Source organism: Cotesia typhae, unplaced genomic scaffold (assembly GCF_013202065.1).
Source record: "Cotesia typhae breed Kobodo isofemale line unplaced genomic scaffold, CoteBio_Ctyphae scaffold_13, whole genome shotgun sequence".
Taxonomy (NCBI): Eukaryota; Metazoa; Arthropoda; class Insecta; order Hymenoptera; family Braconidae; genus Cotesia; species Cotesia typhae.
In genome coordinates, this window is record NW_027423774.1 from 15,027,335 (window position 1) to 15,048,659 (window position 21,325).

Genomic DNA, 21,325 nt, shown 5'->3' on the forward strand with positions numbered 1-21,325 from the left:
TGAAGTTTATGGAAAATATAAGCAATTAACATCTTAACGAATAGAAAATACTATTTATTATAAAAAAGTAGTTTGAAAAAAAAATGTTCCTTGACTGAAATAACTTTTCGAATTTAAAAATTATTTATGTCGCAATTCTAAGTCGTTTATATGTATAATGTGGATATGTACACCTTGATAATGAATTCCTAGATTTCTATTTATGAAAATTTATAGTTCAAGCAAATAATACTATTTTCAATTAATTAATTATTATTCTTGAATCACAAACTAGCTCATTTTCTCTTGATATTAAGTCATCCTTAATTCAATGAATACTCTCAATTCGAGTATTAAAAAGATATTTTTTGAATGAAATTAGTGAGTAACTTTCTTCAGTCATTTTTCTTCTGCCAAATAACTAATTCTTATATCATTACAAGGAACAGCTAACTCTTTTGAATTACTAAATATTTAAATTATACTATTTTTATCTACGTTATTAGTATTTTTATTTATTTATTTTTTTTTTCTGATTAAATAATGATGTAAAACAAATAGTTTATCTTCGGAAAATTTTTTTATTTTGGGGTGACAATTAGAAATCCAATATATTGTTTTTAACTTCATTATTTTTGAATAAATATGTAGCAATATTTGAATGAAAAGAAAGTTAAAGTCTCTTATATTAAGCTCAAAAATAATATTTTGAAATTTGGTATTTTATTAGTTATAGTGGAAATATATGTGTATATTTATAAGTCTAGCTGATTATTTTTTGATGATGCCGCATGTATTCTTATCATCAGCACCGCATGGCATATCGTATATTTAAACCTTTCGAATCAATTTCATTCTCAAATTATTTATACAATTATAGTATGAATTATTACAATGTCGAATATATTCTTATTGATGTTTTTATTTAGCTATTTAATTTTGATAATCAATCCGCTCAATTAAGAATGTATATTTTTAAGTTTTATAAAATTATTATAATTATTTTAATAGTGCATTGTTTTTTATTTGTAGTAATTAGAGTTGTGGAATGTTTATAATTTTGTATAATTATGTAAAAGTTGACAGAGAAATAGAATTAAGACAAAGCAGAAGTTCGAGTTGTAATTACGTATTTAGTTTTTATTGAATTTGAAATCCCCTAATCCAAAATTCCTATTCTCACTCAATTAAGTTTTAAAACAATTTCATTACATATTTCATCTTTCTTTTATTTAATGACCGTTCATACAGATATTTTAACTAAATAAACTTTTTAAATCAGTCGTAAAAAAACGTTGTATTGTGTCACAGAGAACATCAGATTTTATTTCGCACAGACCAAAAAGTTACATTAAGCCAAAAATATATTATTTTATAAATCTTTTCGAAAATTATTATCACTATTTTTTGTTGGAGAATGTTTTATTTTTATAACGGTTGTATATTATCATCAGGCTGGTAAGTAGGTATTATCCTTCATTTTATTTGTTGATTTGTAGCGGTGGTGGGTGAATTTTTTAATACTCTAAGGATGAACTTTATTTACAAATCATTGCCGATATGTTATCTATTCTTTTACAATATTATACACTCCTTAAAAAATTAAGAGAGTGAAAAAATTTTCAAATTTTACGGTGATTCTTGACAGAATGTATTTATTAAGAATATATTTTAAGTGAAAAAAAGATGTATTAAGATCATTAAAAGCTTTCAATCTTTTGGTTAAAATCATCCTTGCTAAAAAATAGGTCGATTTTTTTTATCAAAAAAAAAAAAAAATTAGCCACAAGAAATTCGTTGATTAAAAAATTTCGTTAAATACCCTGCAAAAAATTATCGAAAAACTTGTAAATTATTTTTGCTATCTTTGTTTTTATGTGTAGTGCCTTTGATATTGCGCATTTTTATAATTTTATCTTTATTTTATATCGTAATTTGCTTGGAAAATAATTTTTGACAGAACTCTTTGGCGACCCATTGCAAAATATTTTTTGTTTGACCACACATTTACGAGCTTGTAAAATAATAAATTTCTCTGATACATATTCGTAAAATGAGAGATTTCAGTAAGCTTGAATCAACAACATGAAAAAAAAAAAAAAAAAAAACGTATTTTTCTTATTATTTTTGCTTGAGAATAGAATATTTCGGTTCCCAAACAATAACTTTACAGTATTTTTCATAACATATTTAGATTAAATAAATAATTATCTTCATTTAGCGATAACGCAGTGTTATCAATTAAAAGTTCATAAATACTATATAGTATTGAAATTAATTAAAGTATAAACTTTTTTTTTAATTATCGACTATGAATTTTATCATTTGTTATGTCGCGTTACTGATGCCATAAGGGCGTATCCCGAAAAAAATACCTTTGAAAAGGCATAAGGGCATATAAAAAAATTTTTTCCGGGAATTGACATAGTTATGCTTAAAACGGGCAGTCAGTGTGAAAAAAAATTGTCATTAAAGAGTCATAAGCTTATGATCCTAAACGTGACACAATTTAGGACACTTTTATGACAACTTTATGACACCAAGCCGAAATAAAATTTGGATTTTCGAAAAATATTGTCGCACTTACTCAAAAAAAAAAAATGTTGTAAAAAGTACGTTTATGACAATTTTAGGAAATTTTAATGAGAATTTTAGGACGCCTTTATGAATTTTATAATACTTTTATGAGAATTGTAGGACATTTTTATGAATTTCACGATACTTTTATGACAACTTTAGGACAATTTTATGAGACTTTTATGACAACTATAGGACAATTTGATGACTCTTTTATGACAATTTTAGGAAACTTTTATGAATATGAAGATAATTTTATGACTGTATTATGACAATTTTTTTTTACACGGGAGAAATGCAAAAAAAAAGTTTTGGTACGCCCTTATGGCACCCAGGGTACCTACCGGGAGCCATAAGGGTGTACCAAATTTTTTTTCGGGAAACAACGTATATTTACTTAACACACGTAGAAATGACGAAATTTTTTTCAAATTTGAAATTTTTTGGTACGCCCTTATGGCATCTGTAACACGATATATTGTTTGAAAACATTTCGATTATTATTACAAAAGTGCAGCGCGGAAGCGAAAAATCTTATTTATATCGAAAAACCTACACAAAAATTTCTTCTATTTTTTAAATATCTTAGAAATTGCTCAATAAATTGATTCGAAAATCTAATAACATCTAAGTGTTAACCGATCCCTTTAAATGTCGTGTAGCGGGAAGTTTATATACGTTAAGCAAAATCAAGTTGTGAATGACGGCGAATAATAGTATGTTAGTTAGCATACAACGTCCTGTATTAACAAAAGCCTTTTCACTATGTCAGCATCAGAATCATTTCTCTTTTAATTCATAAATCATACTTACTTTATATCATCGATTTTGTAAAATAGGAATAATAACCATTTTCTTCTCGATGCATGTATTATTAAATGCATAAGCAATAAATACAAAATTTTCATAAATTGAAATCCTATGTTCAAAGTTATTTTTAATGTCAAATGTCAAAAATGATCCTTTACATTCATACAGTCAAATAGAATAAGTGACATTTAGACTACATCTTTCGACACCTCCATATGCGCGCGTGATATTATGAAGAATTTTTCTGATCCGTGAGGAAATAAGCATGATTCTTTTCGATGTACAAATCAAATTAAGTGCTAATGTCGGGTTGCAGTCAACTAGTCAGACTGACAACATTCCGAATTAATAAATTACTAGAACTCAGAAAGTAAATATAAAATATAATTTAAAATAATTAATTTTACAAATTTTTAAATTCCGAAAAACATAATCTTGAATAAAGAAAAAACTAAAGCTATATTAACAGAATCTTTCAAAGTCACAGTCTCAATAAATTAAAAAAACATAACACCTAAAATTTTTACGCCAAAGTGAATGAGCAGACGAACACTCATTTAGCCGAAAAATGTAAATATATAGTTATTTGAGTGAGTAATTTTCAGCCGAATCATTATTCGGATGGATGAGTATTCAGATTAATATACGTGGGAAGTCGAAACGAAGCTTTTTCGAAATTACATTAATTTTAACTCTCGAGGAATATAAGAGTTATGTTCACCTACATTCGAGAGCTCGGTGTTTTATAATTTACAAAATTATTTTTCGGCTGATATTCTATTTAAATTAATAAATTTTATAAACTTTGGACGTAGCGGAATATTAAATTTTCTAGAGTTTTGATAATTTGGAATGTTGTCGATCTGATTGCTTGACCGCAACCCCTAATGTCAGGCTTAACATATCAACAGGTGTTTCTTGAGTGCGTTAAATTTAAAAATCTAAAAATTGTACTATTTTTAATGCTTATTCAATTTTAAATAAAAAGTAGACTCCTTTTCTTCTTCCAAAAAAAAAAGTAGTAATTGTTAACTGCACGCTATGTGAAAGTACAAAACATATAAAAAACGAAAAATTGATTATTGTTCGTATTGAAAAAAAAAAGTCTTTTTTTGATAAATATATAGAAGTGGGGTTTCAAATATTTTAAAAATTTTAAATTGCTATGATCACAAAGGAAATAAGTGTAAATAAAATTTGTTAGCTATTGACAAGATCTATGGATCTTTGAAGTTGCTGAAAAAAAAATAAAAATTTATTTTTCCATAAATTTTTTGACAAACATAATTTTTAAATGTTTGAAAAAAAAAAGATATCAACAACGGATTTATTGAAAATTAATGAAATAATTTATAGAAACTGAAAAAAAAAAAAAAAAAAAAAAAAAAAACGGTTATAATTCTTACCGTGTTATCTGTAGGAGCCGATTTTGTTAGATTAAGGTGTATCACTGGTTTATATTCCTAGGTAAACAAAATAATGTTGTTACTATTAAAAAGAAACGATCTGAGGTAAATTATTATATGTATATTTACTCAGTCTGACTGACAAGTCTAATAATATACTTGAGGCGAAGCTACTACATAAATACACCTACGCATTTTTTTGTTTTAGATAGTTGATAAAAAGTAAAAATTTTTGGCTTTCGATTAATGATTTATACAGTCATAACTTGCTTTCCTACATCACTTGTGCATGATGCTTCATACTAAAATTTTCAAGTTAGTAGGCCTTCGGAAAAATACTAAGAACTTTCGAAAAATTTTCCGCTTCCTCATTTATTTGAATTGGTGTTCATAGTTCTATAAAGTTATTTCTACTATAACATTTGATTAAACATAAATATTTTCCACCTTTTTTAAACATAGATTAATAAACAGTTTTTAAATTTAATTTATCTAAAGGTAACATACCTTTGAGTATGATTAGAGAGCTAAAAATTTCATTTTTTTTTTTTTTTATGTTTTGCCGATACTGAGAAAAATATATGACTTTTAGGGGGGGGGGGAAGGCAGAATAGTTTAAATTTTTGAATAGTGAAAAAATACCAAAATCTCCCAAAGACATTTTTGAAAATCAAAATTATTGTTGAGAAAATAGAAATATTACATTCCAATGAGAAAATTAAATGTACAACCATATAAATTACACTAGCGGTTTTATTATCACCGCAAAAATTTGATAAATTAACGGAGTTTCGATAAATAGTATTTACTTAATTTTCAAATAAATGACAAATTTTCAAGATGATAAAAGTAATATTGAAATATCAATTCAGCTGGTTCAACTCAAGTACGGCAATACACTATGTTCATTCGACTTATTCAGTTATGATTATATGTTATTAGATATATCGGGTTATAAATTATATATTATTTATATTTGATGAAATTTAAGTAATTGAAAAGATATGATATAATATATTAGCATGACACTGAAGTTGAGAGACATCTAATAATTTTTAGAATTTTTTTGACAACCAAATTATAGCAAGAAAATTTTATTTAAAAATTTCATCTTTAGAAGCTTTGAAAAATTATAAATGACATTTTTATAAATAATTTTCCATGTCTAGTTCATTTTTCAAGAAAAATCAAAAAATTGTCGTGTTTGCTAACTTCAGCCTCATTATGTTGACACTATCTTGGATGCCGATTGACGTGCTTCACGGATATGTCAACAGGGACTGATATAATCTTTTTAATATAAGATCTCTTGAAACGAGTCAATGTCAACAAAGTTGTTGAAATGAATGGAGTTCTAGAAAATCCTTAGAAATGAAATAAAAATTTCTTATTTTTTTGTCTCGGTTTCTTCCCTCTTCTTTTTTTTTCAGAAAGCTAGAAAATTTATTTTTTTCTGAATTTTATCATCTATTTATTTGGAGATTCTTAATTTTTCAACGGTAGACACTTTAATTAAAAACGATTTTTTTCCCATTAAAGAAAAAAAAAATCAACAACTTTTGAAACGATTTTTTATAAGCAATTTTCGATTTAAAAAATATTTGTATTTAAACTTGGAAATAAATATCAAAACTCTAAAAAACAACCTTTGTCATAACTGCATAAAAATGTTACCTTTCTGCTGTAGCAAGACGATCGAAACTCCGTGAATACTTAGTCACCAAAACCGCTAGAGTAATAAATTAAAATACAGATGAAAATAAATTTGATAATAGTGGCTAAGGGTGTGTGGTGTAAATTAGGTGTCTGCGTGCAGGCCTAAAAGTGCTGTGACTGCAACATCAGTTCAAATATTGGGAGTTGGGACATCCGACAATCAACCTTCCATGACGCTTCAACATCAAAGTTCGACCCTGTATGACGTTGCCGCCTATGCCACCACACTCTCTTCTTGTCACGAAACCAGGTATTTTCACAACGTTCGAGGTCTTTCACAGTAAAGTTATAAATTATTAGCTATAAGTTTTAACTTATTAGTTTCATCAATATAGAATACAGCCACTTGCGCACACACTTTTCATAAGCTGTTTTTATTTTTAAAAGCGTTCACGTCTTGATTGATTACACAAAGTTCGAAAAAATTTTATTTTATTTCATGATTGATTTATTAACCATTTATTATTCAAAAGATACCGTTGTCGACAAATTTTCAAAAATTTTTATTTATAACAAGGTAAAAAACCGTTTGTGGCCACTGTCGCTTTTTTGACAATATTTTTGGTAAAATTACTATATAGATCATTTTTCCAATTAAATTTATTAAAATATAATAGTTTCAAAACTTTACTTAATTTCAGCATTAGGGCTATGGAAATAGTGTTTTGAATTCAATAATTCGAAAATATGAATAATTCTTCGCATACCTCTAGTCAAATCGAATTCAAAATTAAAATGAACATTATAAAAAGTTGACCTGAAAATACTTATCTCTTTGAACTTAGAACGTATAAATACTCATACTTTTGAGCTCGAAGAACTTTAATAATAAGCAACAAATATATTTTTAAGCGTTTCAAACTTGAAAATAGCGGAGAGTTTGGGAATGGCCTGTAAAATCAACCTTTCTTATATTAGGATACATCTGTAAATTCTATTCTGAAAGTAATTTTAAGAAATTCTCTTCTTTTTTTAATATAAAATACATTTCTCTATTTAGAATGAAACGAATAGTGATATTTTCAATTAACAACCCTGTTCATTAATATTAATTAAGCAACAATATATTATATTAACTGATAATATATAGCAAGTTTGTAATAATTGATGATATAATTTTATCGGCTTATAACTATCTAATCTTTGAATAGCATTTTTTGTTTTATTAACCATGTTCAGATGATTATTATTAAACTCATAAGACAAAAATTTTTTTTGTAGAATACAATACTTAAAATAATTCGCGTTACTAATGCCAAAAAGGTGCATCTCAATATTTACGCTCTTTTGGCTCTGCAGAGCCAAAAGGGCATATAAAAAAAAATTTTTTTGTATCCGCCCTTTTGGCTCTAAGACAAAAAAATTCTAAAGCCAAAAGGGCGTATCACATTTTTTTAATCATAATTAATTATTAGCCTTAAAAAAAAAAGTTATATCACCGGTAAAAATAATGAATTTTCAACTCATTTTATTTAAAAAGAATATGGATTTGAATTTAAAAAAAAAAGAAAATAACTGTAACATTCTATTTGAAGAAGAATGTATTTGATTCAATTACTAAATTTTCATTTCTATTGACCCAATAATCATGTATCCACTGATAAAGTGTAATGAATTATGTTTAATTGTACAAATTACAAAATCATATCAGATTAAAATATTTTTTCAATGTTTAGATTTACGAGCAATATATATTTATTAATTTTTACTTTCAAGAAGCAAAAGTTAAAGATAATGGAGACGGCATCGGATTAGTGCCTAGTTAAATTGATATTTTGGTTTCTTCTTTAATCAAATACATATTCTCTTCAAATAAAATGAGTAAAAAAGTCATTATTTTTACCGGCGTTATAATTTTTTTTTTAAGGCTAATAATTAATTATGATTAAAAATAGTATATTACACTACTAGGGCCGAAATTTGAATTTTCGGCCCTGCGCACCATGACGCGCAGGACCGAGATTTCAACTTTTGACCTGTGTAGTGTATACGATTTTTCTTCATAGCCGGTCGAAAGTACGTTATCAATTTTACTTTTTTTAACTTCAAGTGCAGATAAGTATGTCTTGATGCCTGCCCCGACATTTGCGGCACGAGCGAAGCGAGTGCTGCTGGTCGTGGGGGCAGGCATCAAATACATTCGAAGAGTCAAGTCTGGTCATATTTTTAAAAATAAATTAATTTCATTTTTTCAAAGATGTATTTATTTTCATTAGTTTAACAAACTATATTAGTTATTATAAAATTTATCAAACAAAACATATTATAAGCGAAAAACTCTTATTGCATTTTTTTTTAATCGTTTCAATTTTCTCTTGAATGATCGCAATTATTAATAATCCTTCCATAAAATACACAGTTTTCAAACTTGATATTGGAGCAGTTAAAAATTATATCTCCAATGAGTATACAGTTTTGATAATTCATAAGTTGATTATTCAAATTAAAATTTTTAGATGAGTATTCTGATGATAATTTACTGGTAGGAACATTATTTTCAGAAATTTTTCTTATTTAACAGATGACAAAACAACATTGATAAATATTTTTAAGGTTAGAGGTAGCAATAGAAATTACAGCGGTTAAGAATTTGCTATAGTGACGGAATAAACAGTCCCTAGTTACAAGTGTAATTACGCATGAGAAATTCTTTCCTCCCGCCGTTACAGAGGGCGCGCGTGTACTTCTCACAGGGAGTAAATGTTAAACTTTCTTTCCTGTCATTAGAGAGGAAAGTACGTACTTTCGACCGAGGTATGAAGAAAAAAATGATACGCCTTTTTGGCTTTAGAATTTTTTTGTTTTAGAGCCAAAAGGGCGGATACAAAAAAAATTTTTTTATTCCCTTTTCTCACAGGTCTAAATGTTATAAACATTTTTAGCTTAGTTGGAGTGAAAAAAAATTTTTTTATACGCCCTTTTGATATTAGTAACGCGAATTAGTTTATCCCAACATAAGATAACTTAACACATTAACTTGAACGACTTTTTTCTCATTGCATAACATGAATCATACTGTTAAAAAAATTGACTTGATTAAAGAGAGAAAACATCTCGAACAAAAATCAACATATTTATTTATAAGTTTGATCATCTTCAAACTCGTAAAATTTACACTACTGGAAAAAATTAAGGGATCAAAAAAAAATTCCAAATTTTTCGGTAGTTTTCAACAGGCCGTAACTTTGAGAGAAATGGTCGTACAGGAAATAAAAAAAAAGGAAATTGTAGCTCCAAGTGTCTAGTTTTTGGATTAGAACTTCAAAATTGTGTAGCCTCCGCGGTTTCTGAGTAATCGTAGAAAAACCAGCAACAAAAAAATTCTCAAAATTTTTTTAGTTTTTTTTTGGTCTACGGGCGTGGAAAAATTTTTTTAGCTTCACCACCATAAGGATCGGATACTTTGTTCATTTAGCTTTAATTTCTTTTTTAAACACCCTGATACGTCCACTCCTCGCTGAGATATCGGTCTTCAAATGGAAAAGGATCTTTTTGTCTTTGATTATCGATATCTCAGCAACCAATGATCGCATAAAAAGTTAAAGGTGGGTTTCAAGAACTTGAATGAATTCCCTTAACGACTGTCCATTGTTTTTTCGAAAAAAATTTTTTCTTTCCGTCACATGAATTTGAAAATGCAACAAAAAAGGGCGTTTAGTGGTTTTTTGGAAAATCAAGCGCTGGATCGAAAATATTGAGGAAACCACTAATGTTAAGTGTGCCTTTTACAGTTCAATATGTCCACAAAAACCCTACAAAGAATCAAATTAATCCAGCCAGCCGTTTTTTTGTTTCACTTGATCGAATTTTTGAAAAATTAAAGGATCACGTTTTTGCTTTGAAAAGCTCATAATTTTTAAAAATGAGAAAAAAATGGTTTTTTCGAGCTTTTTCCACATTTTCGTTCCAAAAGTGTTTAAATTTTCAAAAAAAAAAAAAAATTCAAAAAAAAATTTTCAAAAAAAAATTTTTTCGAAAAAAATTCAAAAAAATTTTTTTGGAAAAATTTTTTTAACAAGTTAAGGAAACTCAAAAACCATCGCCCAATGATTTTTATCACCTTTCCACCGCTGCATTCCTTGATTCTACTGATCTCCTTTTAATTAAATTAATAAAAAAGTTAATACCCCCAATCGAATTTCGATTTTTTCATACGCTTTTCGGAGTTTTTTTCTTTTCTTTTTGTGAATCCTTAGCAAATCGCTTCATTCAACAGTTTTTTCAAAACTAATCCCTATGCGCTAAAAAAAATTTTTTTTAATTTTTTGGTCAAAATTGAAAATTTCTGACTTTTGATTCTTAATCATGGTTAGACGACATTTATCGGAGGTGGAAGTCGCTCGGTTAGTGACTCTTATCGACGAAGGTTACACTCAACATGCAGTTGCTATCCGGATGGGTGTAAGTCGTATCTCGAGCTTATACCAGATACCAAGAGACGAATCAATATCATCGTCGCCCCGGACAAGGTCGCCATCGAGTCACTAATGCCCGCGATGATCGAACAATTGTTAGAGAAGTTCGACGACAACCTTTCGTCAATGCGAATATTGTCGCTCGAAACTTCCCCAATCGCAGACAACAGCAACAACAACAGCAACAGCGACGACGGCATCAAGTGCGAAACATTTGCTCTCGAACAATCATCAACCGTCTTCGTGAAACTGGGTTACACGCACGACATCCTAATCGTGTACCCCTGTTGACAGCAAGACATCGTCAGCTCGTTTAGCGTATGCTTACGATCATCGAAATTGGAACTTGAGGGAATGGACAAATGTTTTATTCACTGATGAGTCTCGTTTTAATCTGTATGGCAACGATCGACGTCCTCTCGTTTGACGCCGTCGTGGAGAACGTTTTCGCCAGAACTTTGTCCGTCCAGTCGTTGCCTACGGCGGTGGATCAGTTATGGTGTGTGATTTTCCAAAAAACCACTAAAAGCCCTTTTTTGTTGCATTTTCAAATTCATGTGACGGAAAGAAAAATTTTTTTCGAAAAACAATGGACAGTCGTTAAGGGAATTCATTCAAGTTCTTGAAACCCACCTTTAACTTTCTGTGCGATCATTGGTTGCTGAGATATCGATAATCAAAGACAAAAAGATCCTTTTCCATTTGAAGACCGATATCTCAGCGAGGAGTGGACGTATCAGGGTGTTAAAAAAAAGAAATTAAAGCTAAATGAACAAAGTATCCGATCCTTATGGTGGTTAAGCTAAAAAAATTTTTCCACGCCCGTAGACCAAAAAAAAAACTAAAAAAATTTTGAGAATTTTTTTGTTGCTGGTTTTTCTACGATTACTCAGAAACCGCGGAGGCTACAAAATTTTGAAGTTCTAATCCAAAAACTAGACACTTGGAGCTACAATTTCCTTTTTTTTTATTTCCTGTACGACCATTTCTCTCAAAGTTACGGCCTGTTGAAAACTACCGAAAAATTTGGAATTTTTTTTTGATCCCTTAATTTTTTCCAGTAGTGTATTTGAACCAACAAAAACCTCATAGTTCAAAAATTACAATTTCTTGCAAATCAACTCCTGTTTTCAGCTCAGAAACTATTGTTCTTGCAAAAAAAAACAAATTCGAAAGAAAATTTTGTCTCCTCACTTATATTTTTCCGGTATTCATTTCTTCATAAATGAATTTTTTTTTATAAAAAATCCATTAACACTTTGGTCATATAATATTTTTTATTACTTTCATTTTCCTCCTTATTTTTTCATCTAGTTAAGTTTTGTCAAAAAAATGAAAACATAGCATGTAAATTAATTATGTACTTGCATGTTAATTATAATAACGGATCACTGCACTTACCCATTATATTAAAGATCCCTATAAATAAAATTGTACTAAATAGTTCAGCATAATTATCCATTAAAAAGCATGAACCAGTAAAAATATAATGATTTTGAACCATAAAGGTATACAAATTGAGTAAAAACAATAATTTTTAGTCGAGTGACTAGGTGTAGGAATCAAAACTCGAAGTAATTATTATTATGAACATAAAATCTATTCTTTTGATAAATTGTTTGTAATAATATTGAAACGACGCATGACGATCAGGTTGTAACAACTCTGGGACCAGCAAAGCCACAACGTTTGACATCAGGTCACACGTCATTAGCAGAGGCTTCAGAAAATCGTAATCCAAATAAAATTGAAGAACGGGAAATAGAGCAGGAAATGCGAGCCCTGCTTCCAAAAAGTCCATGCAAATCACGCTCGTTAACAATTGGCACTCCGCCACACAGGTTGTGCCTTGAAACTAGTTTTACATCACTTCAGAGTCCAATGGAATTGCCTCACACTGAACGCGAATTAAGCGTTGATTCCAGGGGAGTGCCTTGGGAATACGTCAGCCTGGCAAGCGAGTTGATAACTACACCCAGGCACGATGACCATAAATTGTAAGAAAATATTTTTAAAACAATGGAATCCTTCCCTGAAGGTTTTAAATCCCTGGTTATCTACTAAGAAGCCCTAACAAAATAATCCCGGACGAAATACTTGCACGACAAAATACCAACGTGATTAAAATAACCAACCCTGATTCAGAAAGATCATTTAAAATTATTACCTTTATGTTAATTGTATATCTACATAGTATTCAAATCAGATGCTTTTAAATTATTTCAAATCATTTTAAACCATTTCAAATTAGATTTCATAATCAGGAAAATAAATATATGTATAAACTCGAATTATTTTCAACAAGAAAAATTTAGAAAATTGAGTACTCGATGTTTTTTTTTTTATTTATCACACGGAAGATTTGTGAATTGTTAATAACATAATGGCGTTTATAAAATATTTATATTTTTTGTTGCAGTTTGAATATAAAAAAAAAAATATTCATGCGTTTCCCGTTTTTTATTGAAATTATTTTGTAGAGTTGTGATATAAGGTAAAAGACCCAGTTATTGACACTTGCAATTTTATTTTAATTAAAAAAAAACAAATCAACTCTAATAAGAATAGATTAGAATATAATTTTATTTGGATCACCATATTTAGTGTTCTACAAAACTGTTACCATTTTACTTTTGTAATAATTATTTTTTAACCTTTTTCTTTGATACACTCTTACTTTCCTATAAGTACACACCACTTTCTATAATACATTTTATTTTATTGCATCCTAAATCAACTCTAATAAATTAATAAATATAATTTTCGAATCATAAATTTTAAGAAAATTGGTTTTTTGAGAACATTTTATTTTTTTAATTAGAATAAAATTGCAGGTATCATACAACTATGCCAGTGTAAATAAATTACTCTTTTACCTTAATTATTCAAAGATTCTTTATAAATTAAAAAAAATTTGTTAATTTCGAATTTCGATCAACGATTCGAAGTGAGTGCATTAAGTTTTCAATATTTCTACACTTCTTTTCATGTTGTAAATCGAATGTAAAATAGATTAATAAAAAAAGTTTTGACGGTATATAACCCTGATTCAGAAAGATGATTTGAAATGATTACCTCCTTGTTAATTGTATATCTATATAGTGTTAAAACCCGATGCTTTTAAATCATTTTAAATCATTTCAAATTATAGTTCTTAATCAGGGAAATACTTGACTTTTCTCCAAAAAGAAATTGAAATATTGAAAATTCATTACATCAACTTTAAATCGGTGATCGAAACTCGGAATTTATAAATGATAGAAAATTCGTAAAAATCGAATATATCTGTCTGTATACAAATAATGAGTTATTAGAAAAGTTGATGGTTAAAAAATTTTAATAAAAAACGAGACAAGTATGCATTTATTCGATTGTTAAAATAAAATTGTGATATTCAGCTTTTTAACTTCCCGCTAAGAAAATTGAAAATTTCTAAAAATCGAGAAGTTATTTTTTATTAAATTGTTCGTTTTTTTATGTTCTTTTCAAAAAAAAATTTATCAAAAACATCAAAAAAAGATAAAATAGAAATTTTATCCAAAAACATGAGAGCCAAAATTTTTTCCGATCTTTGAATGCAAAAATGCTATCGAAATCTTTATTTTTTTCTTTTATGAAATTTTTTATCTTAAATGCGCCGTAAAAACAAGCAGAATTAAAAAAAAAATTTGAAAATGTCGATTTTTCTTGTAGTTATGGCCCAAAATGGGGTTGACCCCACTTATAAATAATGACAAAATGAAAAATTTAATTTCATAATTTTCTCAAATTATATGTATAAATCGAACGTAACGCAGAACAAAATAAAAATAAAAAATAATTTAATTTTTAAATTTTTTATGGCTACAGAGGTGATGCTCCACTTCCGCACAATTATTAAATTTTAATAGTGGGAAAAAAAAACTTTAACGAAAGTTTTTTCAACCATGTTCTGATTCAATTTTTTTGTTATGAGGATATTTATTCTGGAGTTATTTAGTCGTATGGTTATCAAATAGTGACACCATCTAATACATCATTTTTGTTCATTTTCGTCTACTTCAAAATGAAAATTTTAATCCGGTTTTATCATTGTAGCTTTTAAAAGTTTATATGTGTTATATCATCTTTTAAATTTATAAGTTAGTAGCAAACAAGTATTGGCTTCTGTGTTGATAATTTTTTATATCTCGTGTAATTTACTAGACATTCTCTGAATTTTTTAATTATTTATATTTTGCACACTATTTTTGTAGCTGTTCAATAAATTATAAGTAATTAAACAACTGTAAGTAATAATAATTTTAATTATTTCTTTATAGCTTCAACCATCCACTTAATTGGGAATATACTCAGAGAATAGCTCCTCTAGCCACGCCAGAAACAATGTCAGAGGCTAGCAATTCGCCATCACCATTGCCTTCAACTAGACCTATAAGACGTACACCAAAAATACCAAGAAACCTTTCCACTGCTGGAGATGATCTTAAAAGTAATCTTCACTATGCAATGCTCGCTTCCAAAAATTATGGACTGTGTGATGAAATTACTGGTAGCAATAGCAGCAGTGGAAATAGTGAAGCTAGTTATGAAACAACGAAAAGTCAACGCCAAGGAATCCAACCACCTCCAGTTCCACAGCGACGAGATTCCATTATCTTAAAAAGGTTTTCATTTTTTTCATTATTCAATTCTCTTGTTAGACTCTCAATATTTAAATTGATCATATATAGTTTATTCGTAATCAGAGAATTCAGAATTTATGGAAATACTATTGTATACGCCCTTTTGACTCTCAGACAAAAAAACTCTGAAGCCAAAAGGGCGTTTCACTTTTTTTTAATCATAATTAATTATTAACCTTATAAAAAAATTATAACGCCGGTAAAAATAATGACTTTTCAACTCATTTTATTTAAAAAGAATATGGATTTGAATTAAAAAAGGTAGAAAAACAGTTGACCCTAAAGGTCATCCCTGCAACTTCCCGCTAATTCCATACTTAAGCGCTCAAAATTTCTCTTATTACGTTTTTGAGCTCTTCAAGCTCAAAAGTATAATTTTCGTGTCATTTTGAGCTCTCCAAATTCAAAAATCTGATAGAAGTTTAATAAAACACTATATTTTGAATTTCCAAACCGCAGTAACTTTTGAATAAATGAACCGATTTTTACGGTTCCATGCGTTTTCATCCCCGGACAAAATATCCCCGTGTCAAAATATCCTCGTGACAAAATATCCCCGATAAAATATCCCAAAAAAAAATATCTCCGGGTATTTATCAGGGAAATTATAAATATTTTTATTATTTAAAATTAAAAATTACAAAAAAATTTTTCGAAAAATTTCATTTAAACATGGTTTAAATGTGTGTTTACTCAGTAATAGACCAACACAAACGCGGGTAATCGTGTCGGGGATATTTTTTACGGGGATATTTTGTCACAAGGATTTGTCACGGTTGGCGGCATTCGACACAGTTTTTTAAGCCTCATAAAGAATTTTTGAGTTTGAATTGATCGAACTAGGAATTTCGAAGTAATTCCGAAAAAACACTTTTTTTGGTTTTCTTTTGACAACGATAACTCACGAACGAATTAACCGATTTTGACCCGGCTGACAGCGATCAACGTGGTTTTTTGATGTTAAGACCTGATTAGTTTTTGGAATTGATCGGTAAAGCCGTTTAAAAGTTATTTCAAAAAAATCACATTTGGAACAATTTTTTTTTGTAGTTTTTTTGAGATTACAAAATCATATCAGATTACAATACTTTTTTCAATTTTTAGATTTACAAGCAATGTATATTTATTAATTTTTACTTTCAAGCAGCAAAAGTTAATGATAATAGAGACAGCATCCGAGTAATGCCTAGCTAAATTGATATTTTAATTTCTTCTTTAATCAAATACATATCTTCTTCAAATAAAATGAGTAGAAGAGTCATTATTTTTATCAGTGTTATAACTTCTCTTTTTTTTTAAGGCTAATAATTAATTGTAATTAAAAAAAATGATACGCCCTTTTGGCTTTAGAATTTTTTTTGTCTTAGAGCCAAAAGGGCGGATACAAAAAAAAATTTTTTTATTCACTTTTCTCACAGGTCTAAATGTTATAAACATTTTTAGGTTAGTTGGAGTGAAAAACATTTTTTTATACGCCTTTCTGGCTCTGCAGAGTCAAAAAGGCGTAAATGTTGTGATGCGCCCTTTTGGCATTAGTAACGCGATATTTTACGCAACGTTTCGCGCTAAATTAGCACTTTCTCAGGCGATTTAAAACAATAGTCAACAAATTACCATTGATTAATAAAAATTACAAAAATATATCAGTAAATATATTTAATTTTTAATTTCTTGATTTTCTGAATCTTCTGACAACGAATTAACTATATTATCATCAAGGATCTTAATCCATTTTCAATATGTTAATCATATATTTATAACTATGTGCTAGATGAATCCAATGGCCGGGTTTTTTTTCAAAATTATTATCACTATGATTTTCATTTTCATTTTTCACAACGTTTTTTCAACAACTATTATCACTATGATCTTCATTTTCGTTTACAGAGAACAGACTGTATGTACTGCTGCTTGTTGCAGAGATGATCTTTCTGACAATTCTACTCCTTCATCAATTCATTCAACATGTATTATTCGTAGTACTAATCAAGAAGAGATCGATACAAACGAATCGAATTTAGATTTGTACGAAACGAAGGTGAATATTAATAAAATTATTTACAATCTAAGTATTAGATATCTTCTATAGAAATTTGTAAGAAATCGAACAAATATTCGATTTAGATATATAATAGTCCTTAACTTCAAATTTGAGTAGCAAATTCTTTGTTTCTTCGTTTAAATATTTGAGAGAAAAAATCTTTTGGCCTTTGCATTTTACGTGGATTTCTTTAGAAATCTAACTATTGCATTAGTGCTCACGGTGAATTTTTCATCTGACTTTACTATCATATGTCATAATTAGTCGAGTCGGTTCTAAAAATACCATTGGTTAAAAAATTTATTTATGTATCGATTAGTTAAAATCGGTTGATTGGTTTGTGAAATATCGCTAACGAAAAAAATCGAAAAAAGCGTTTTTTTCAAACAAACTCCGAAATTTTTTATCTGATCAATTCACGGTTTGAAATTCATCATAGAATTCCAAAAAATGCATCGACTGTTGTCAACTGCGTAATAATCGGTTGACTTATTCAAAAGTTATAACAGATTGAAAATGAAAAAATTACTGTTATAGTAAACTTCGAAGAGACTTTTGAGCTCGAAGAGTTCAAAAGTACCAAACAGTTTTATTTTTGAGCTCGGAGAGCTCAAAATGACACGAAAATTAAATTTTTGAGCTTGAAGAGCTCAAAAGCATCGCAAAAAATCAGCAAAATTGCAAACGCCTAGTGACTGAAATTAGCAGGAAATTGCAGGAACATCCTTTAGGGTCAATCGTTTTCCAAATTTTTTTTTCTCTGTTATTCAAATTTTTTTAAAAGAATAATTCTTTACTTAAATAATTGTTATTTAACAAATTAAATAAAAGAAACAAAGAAAATCTCATATCACATGAAATCTACGTTCTATTTCGGGTGAGGCCGAATGGCATTTTTTTCTCTTCTCGGCGAAAAAATATACAGAATTGACCCAGAATATATTTTTATGTAATTTCTAGTTGTCATAGATGATAATTATTATATTTCTATTTGTGATGTCACAGATGATAATTATTATTATATTTCTAGTTATATTTCATAAGTAACAATTATTAATTATTGATTTTAATTTGTAGGGGTTTCTTGCACGCCGTGACAGCATTAATGTAAAAAGCTCTCCAGAATGTAGAAGACTTATGACACCTGTTATTAATATAAACGCTGAATGGAAAAAACCATTTGATACAATCGGTGGAACTTCTGTTGATACATCACTTCCACTGCTCCGCGGTTTATCACCAACTCCGAGCCAACATACATCACCATTTTCTAATGCCAAAAGAAAAAAATATGTATACCCAATCACGTTGGTTGGTCGAGGTGAAAGTAGTGTTTGAATTTTTTATCAATTCATTAAATTTATAAGGCCGTGGGACCATAATTTTCACTTGAATTTTTTCAATATAAGCTCAGCTCATTCTTAAAAAAAAAAAAAGAAAAAAAATAACCAAAACTTTTATCATTTGTAAATGATTCTGACGGCTTCGTCGTCTATACAACGCTAATATTTATAATACTGTCCCTGTGGCTTTATTCACCTCGAATTGATTATTTATTAAATTAGAAGATTCTTCGGAATCGAAGTATACCGTTATTTTCTTTATTTAATTAATTAACTGTGTAGATATATTTTTTAAGATGTGCCAATAATTGATAAATGATAAATGTTTAACTGTTGTATTTATTCATATAATATGTATTTAGGCCTATTGTACATCGAACGAGAAATGGTTCAATTCGTTCAAAAAAATACTTTCTTTATTGATACAGTTGTAATTTAATTGAAAGTTAAAATTTTTAATCCAACGAATTGCCTTCAAATGTTTAGATTACATACCATAAATTACAATGGTATAAGAGTTGCAGACATTTAAAAAAACAAAAGAAAAAAAAAATTGACATTATTCTAGTGTACACTTTTTATATTTTACATTATTGTCCCTTATTAGTTGAAATATTGTATAAAAATGCAAGAACGTTACATTATAAATTATGAAATTGTAAAATTATAATTTTAGTATACTGTTTAGAAATTGCAAAGACAAATATCAAATTTATAAAACACTAATAATTTTGTTGAATATGATAATTATAAGATATTGATAATAAATTACATTAAGTAATTTACGAAGAACAATTTATTGAATAAAAATATGAAAAGAAAATTTTTTTATTACATCATGTGTTACTTAAATCCTTTCCACCAAAAAATTATATTCTATAAAAATTAATGAAATTATTGGATGACAGAAGCCCAGGGAGGAGTCATTGGTTGTGGATTTTGTAAATACGACATCACAACAGCTGATATAGATAACATAAAACTGCTTAAAATTTGTTTAGTATCATCACTGACTCGAGAATTAGCAAAACTTATGCAAGAACAATAAAGTGCTACCCATGCACACCATTTTAACCTCATCATAAGTCCACACATACTAAATATCATTCCTAAAATATTCATATAATCCGGTGTTAAATCATCACCTGGTTGAGCCTGGCTGCTGACAACCGATGGTTTATACCGTAATTCTTTTTCAGGACGTCGCGGATCTGATGAGTTTAACATTCTATAAAAAAATTTATTAAATTATAGTTCATACAGGCTTTATAATAATTATTAATTATGTTTATATTAATTATGAATATCAATAAACTTACTTTAAAATTTTTTTATAAATAACTATATAGGAATATGGTAATTTTTCAGTTACACACGTCACAACAAATCTAAATATATGTGTATTGAGTAACTATACTTAAGTAAAATTAAATAACACTGAAGTTAGCCGTCAGCTGTTGATTTAAAAAAATTTTTTAACAAATTAATTGCAATAAAAAAATGCTTCCAAAACTTTTCATTTACAATTTTTATTAATTTTCACATGTGAAACTTTTTTACGATATTTTTTTGTATGATAATTAAATTGCTACAAAATTCTAAAAAATGTTTAATATTTGTAAACTTCAGTGTCATAAAATTAATAGGTGTCAGATGTTACTCCAGGTTGTAATGTCATCAGCGGAATCCGTAAGATGACGCTGCAATCAGGAGGCGCGAATTTAAATTGTCCGATAATATGTAAAACTATAATTGTTAATAACAAATACAACATCCGGTTAAATCAACGGCCAAAAAGAAATCTTTATGGCTCATAAATTTTGGGTAACACTCTTTTGGAGTAAACAATAAATAAATAAATCCTTGTAAACCTCTTCAAAACGAAAAAATATACACTCGAATATGACCCACACGTGTCGCCTAACAATTATACCTTTTTGGAAACACATAAAAAGAAAACACATGTTGAACCTTTCAAGGGGTTCCCTTAACCATTTAGATATCCTACAACAACATTTCCCAAAAGCAATAAAATATAAATACAAAATAAGAAAACTTAAAATTATAAAATTCAAATAACAATGGCACGGTTGTTACATGAATAATTAAGGAAATATTAAAATAACTTTTAAATATTCATCGTAAATTGGAAATTGTATTTCTATAATAAGTAATATATTTTTATAATCGATTCATTTTTATATATATATGTATCGACATGGGTTTTCTCTGTGGTTTCCCCGTGTCACTGTTCCAAGAGCCTGAGAGAAATGGGTGAGGAGCAGGGCAAATGCGATACACCATGCACAAGTCGGACCACAGCCGCAACAATAGAAATTAATTAATGAATAATTATGTTATTATAATAATATCA

At 28.3% G+C, this 21,325-nt stretch overlaps 2 protein-coding genes across 6 annotated transcripts in view; one reads left to right on the forward strand and one right to left on the reverse strand.

Moving 5' to 3' along the window:
* The window catches only part of Inae (inactivation no afterpotential E), a 32,078-nt gene extending 12,951 nt beyond the window's left edge, over window positions 1-19,127 (forward strand). The window contains exons 13-16 of one of the 5 annotated variants that reach the window (XM_074253562.1): window positions 6,575-6,738; window positions 15,205-15,549; window positions 17,455-17,605; window positions 18,686-19,127. In XM_074253562.1, coding sequence (XP_074109663.1) covers window positions 6,575-6,738; window positions 15,205-15,549; window positions 17,455-17,605; window positions 18,686-18,946 — 921 coding nt within the window. In that variant the 3' untranslated portion in view covers window positions 18,947-19,127. Of the gene's footprint in view, window positions 1-6,574; window positions 6,739-12,556; window positions 12,901-15,204; window positions 15,550-17,454; window positions 17,606-18,685 lie in introns of those variants that run through there. The other 4 variants (XM_074253561.1, XM_074253563.1, XM_074253565.1 and 1 more) reach the window with 4 other exon arrangements.
* Window positions 19,128-19,729: 602 nt separating this feature from the next.
* Window positions 19,730-20,518, reverse strand: LOC141534297 (protein Asterix). The gene is made up of 2 exons (XM_074253568.1): window positions 20,271-20,518; window positions 19,730-20,179 (listed from the first exon to the last, which is right to left on the reverse strand). The coding sequence occupies exon 2, from the start codon at window positions 20,176-20,178 to the stop codon at window positions 19,846-19,848; it is 333 nt and encodes a 110-aa protein (XP_074109669.1). The 5' UTR covers window position 20,179; window positions 20,271-20,518; the 3' UTR covers window positions 19,730-19,845.
* Between the last annotated feature and the right edge of the window lie 807 nt (window positions 20,519-21,325).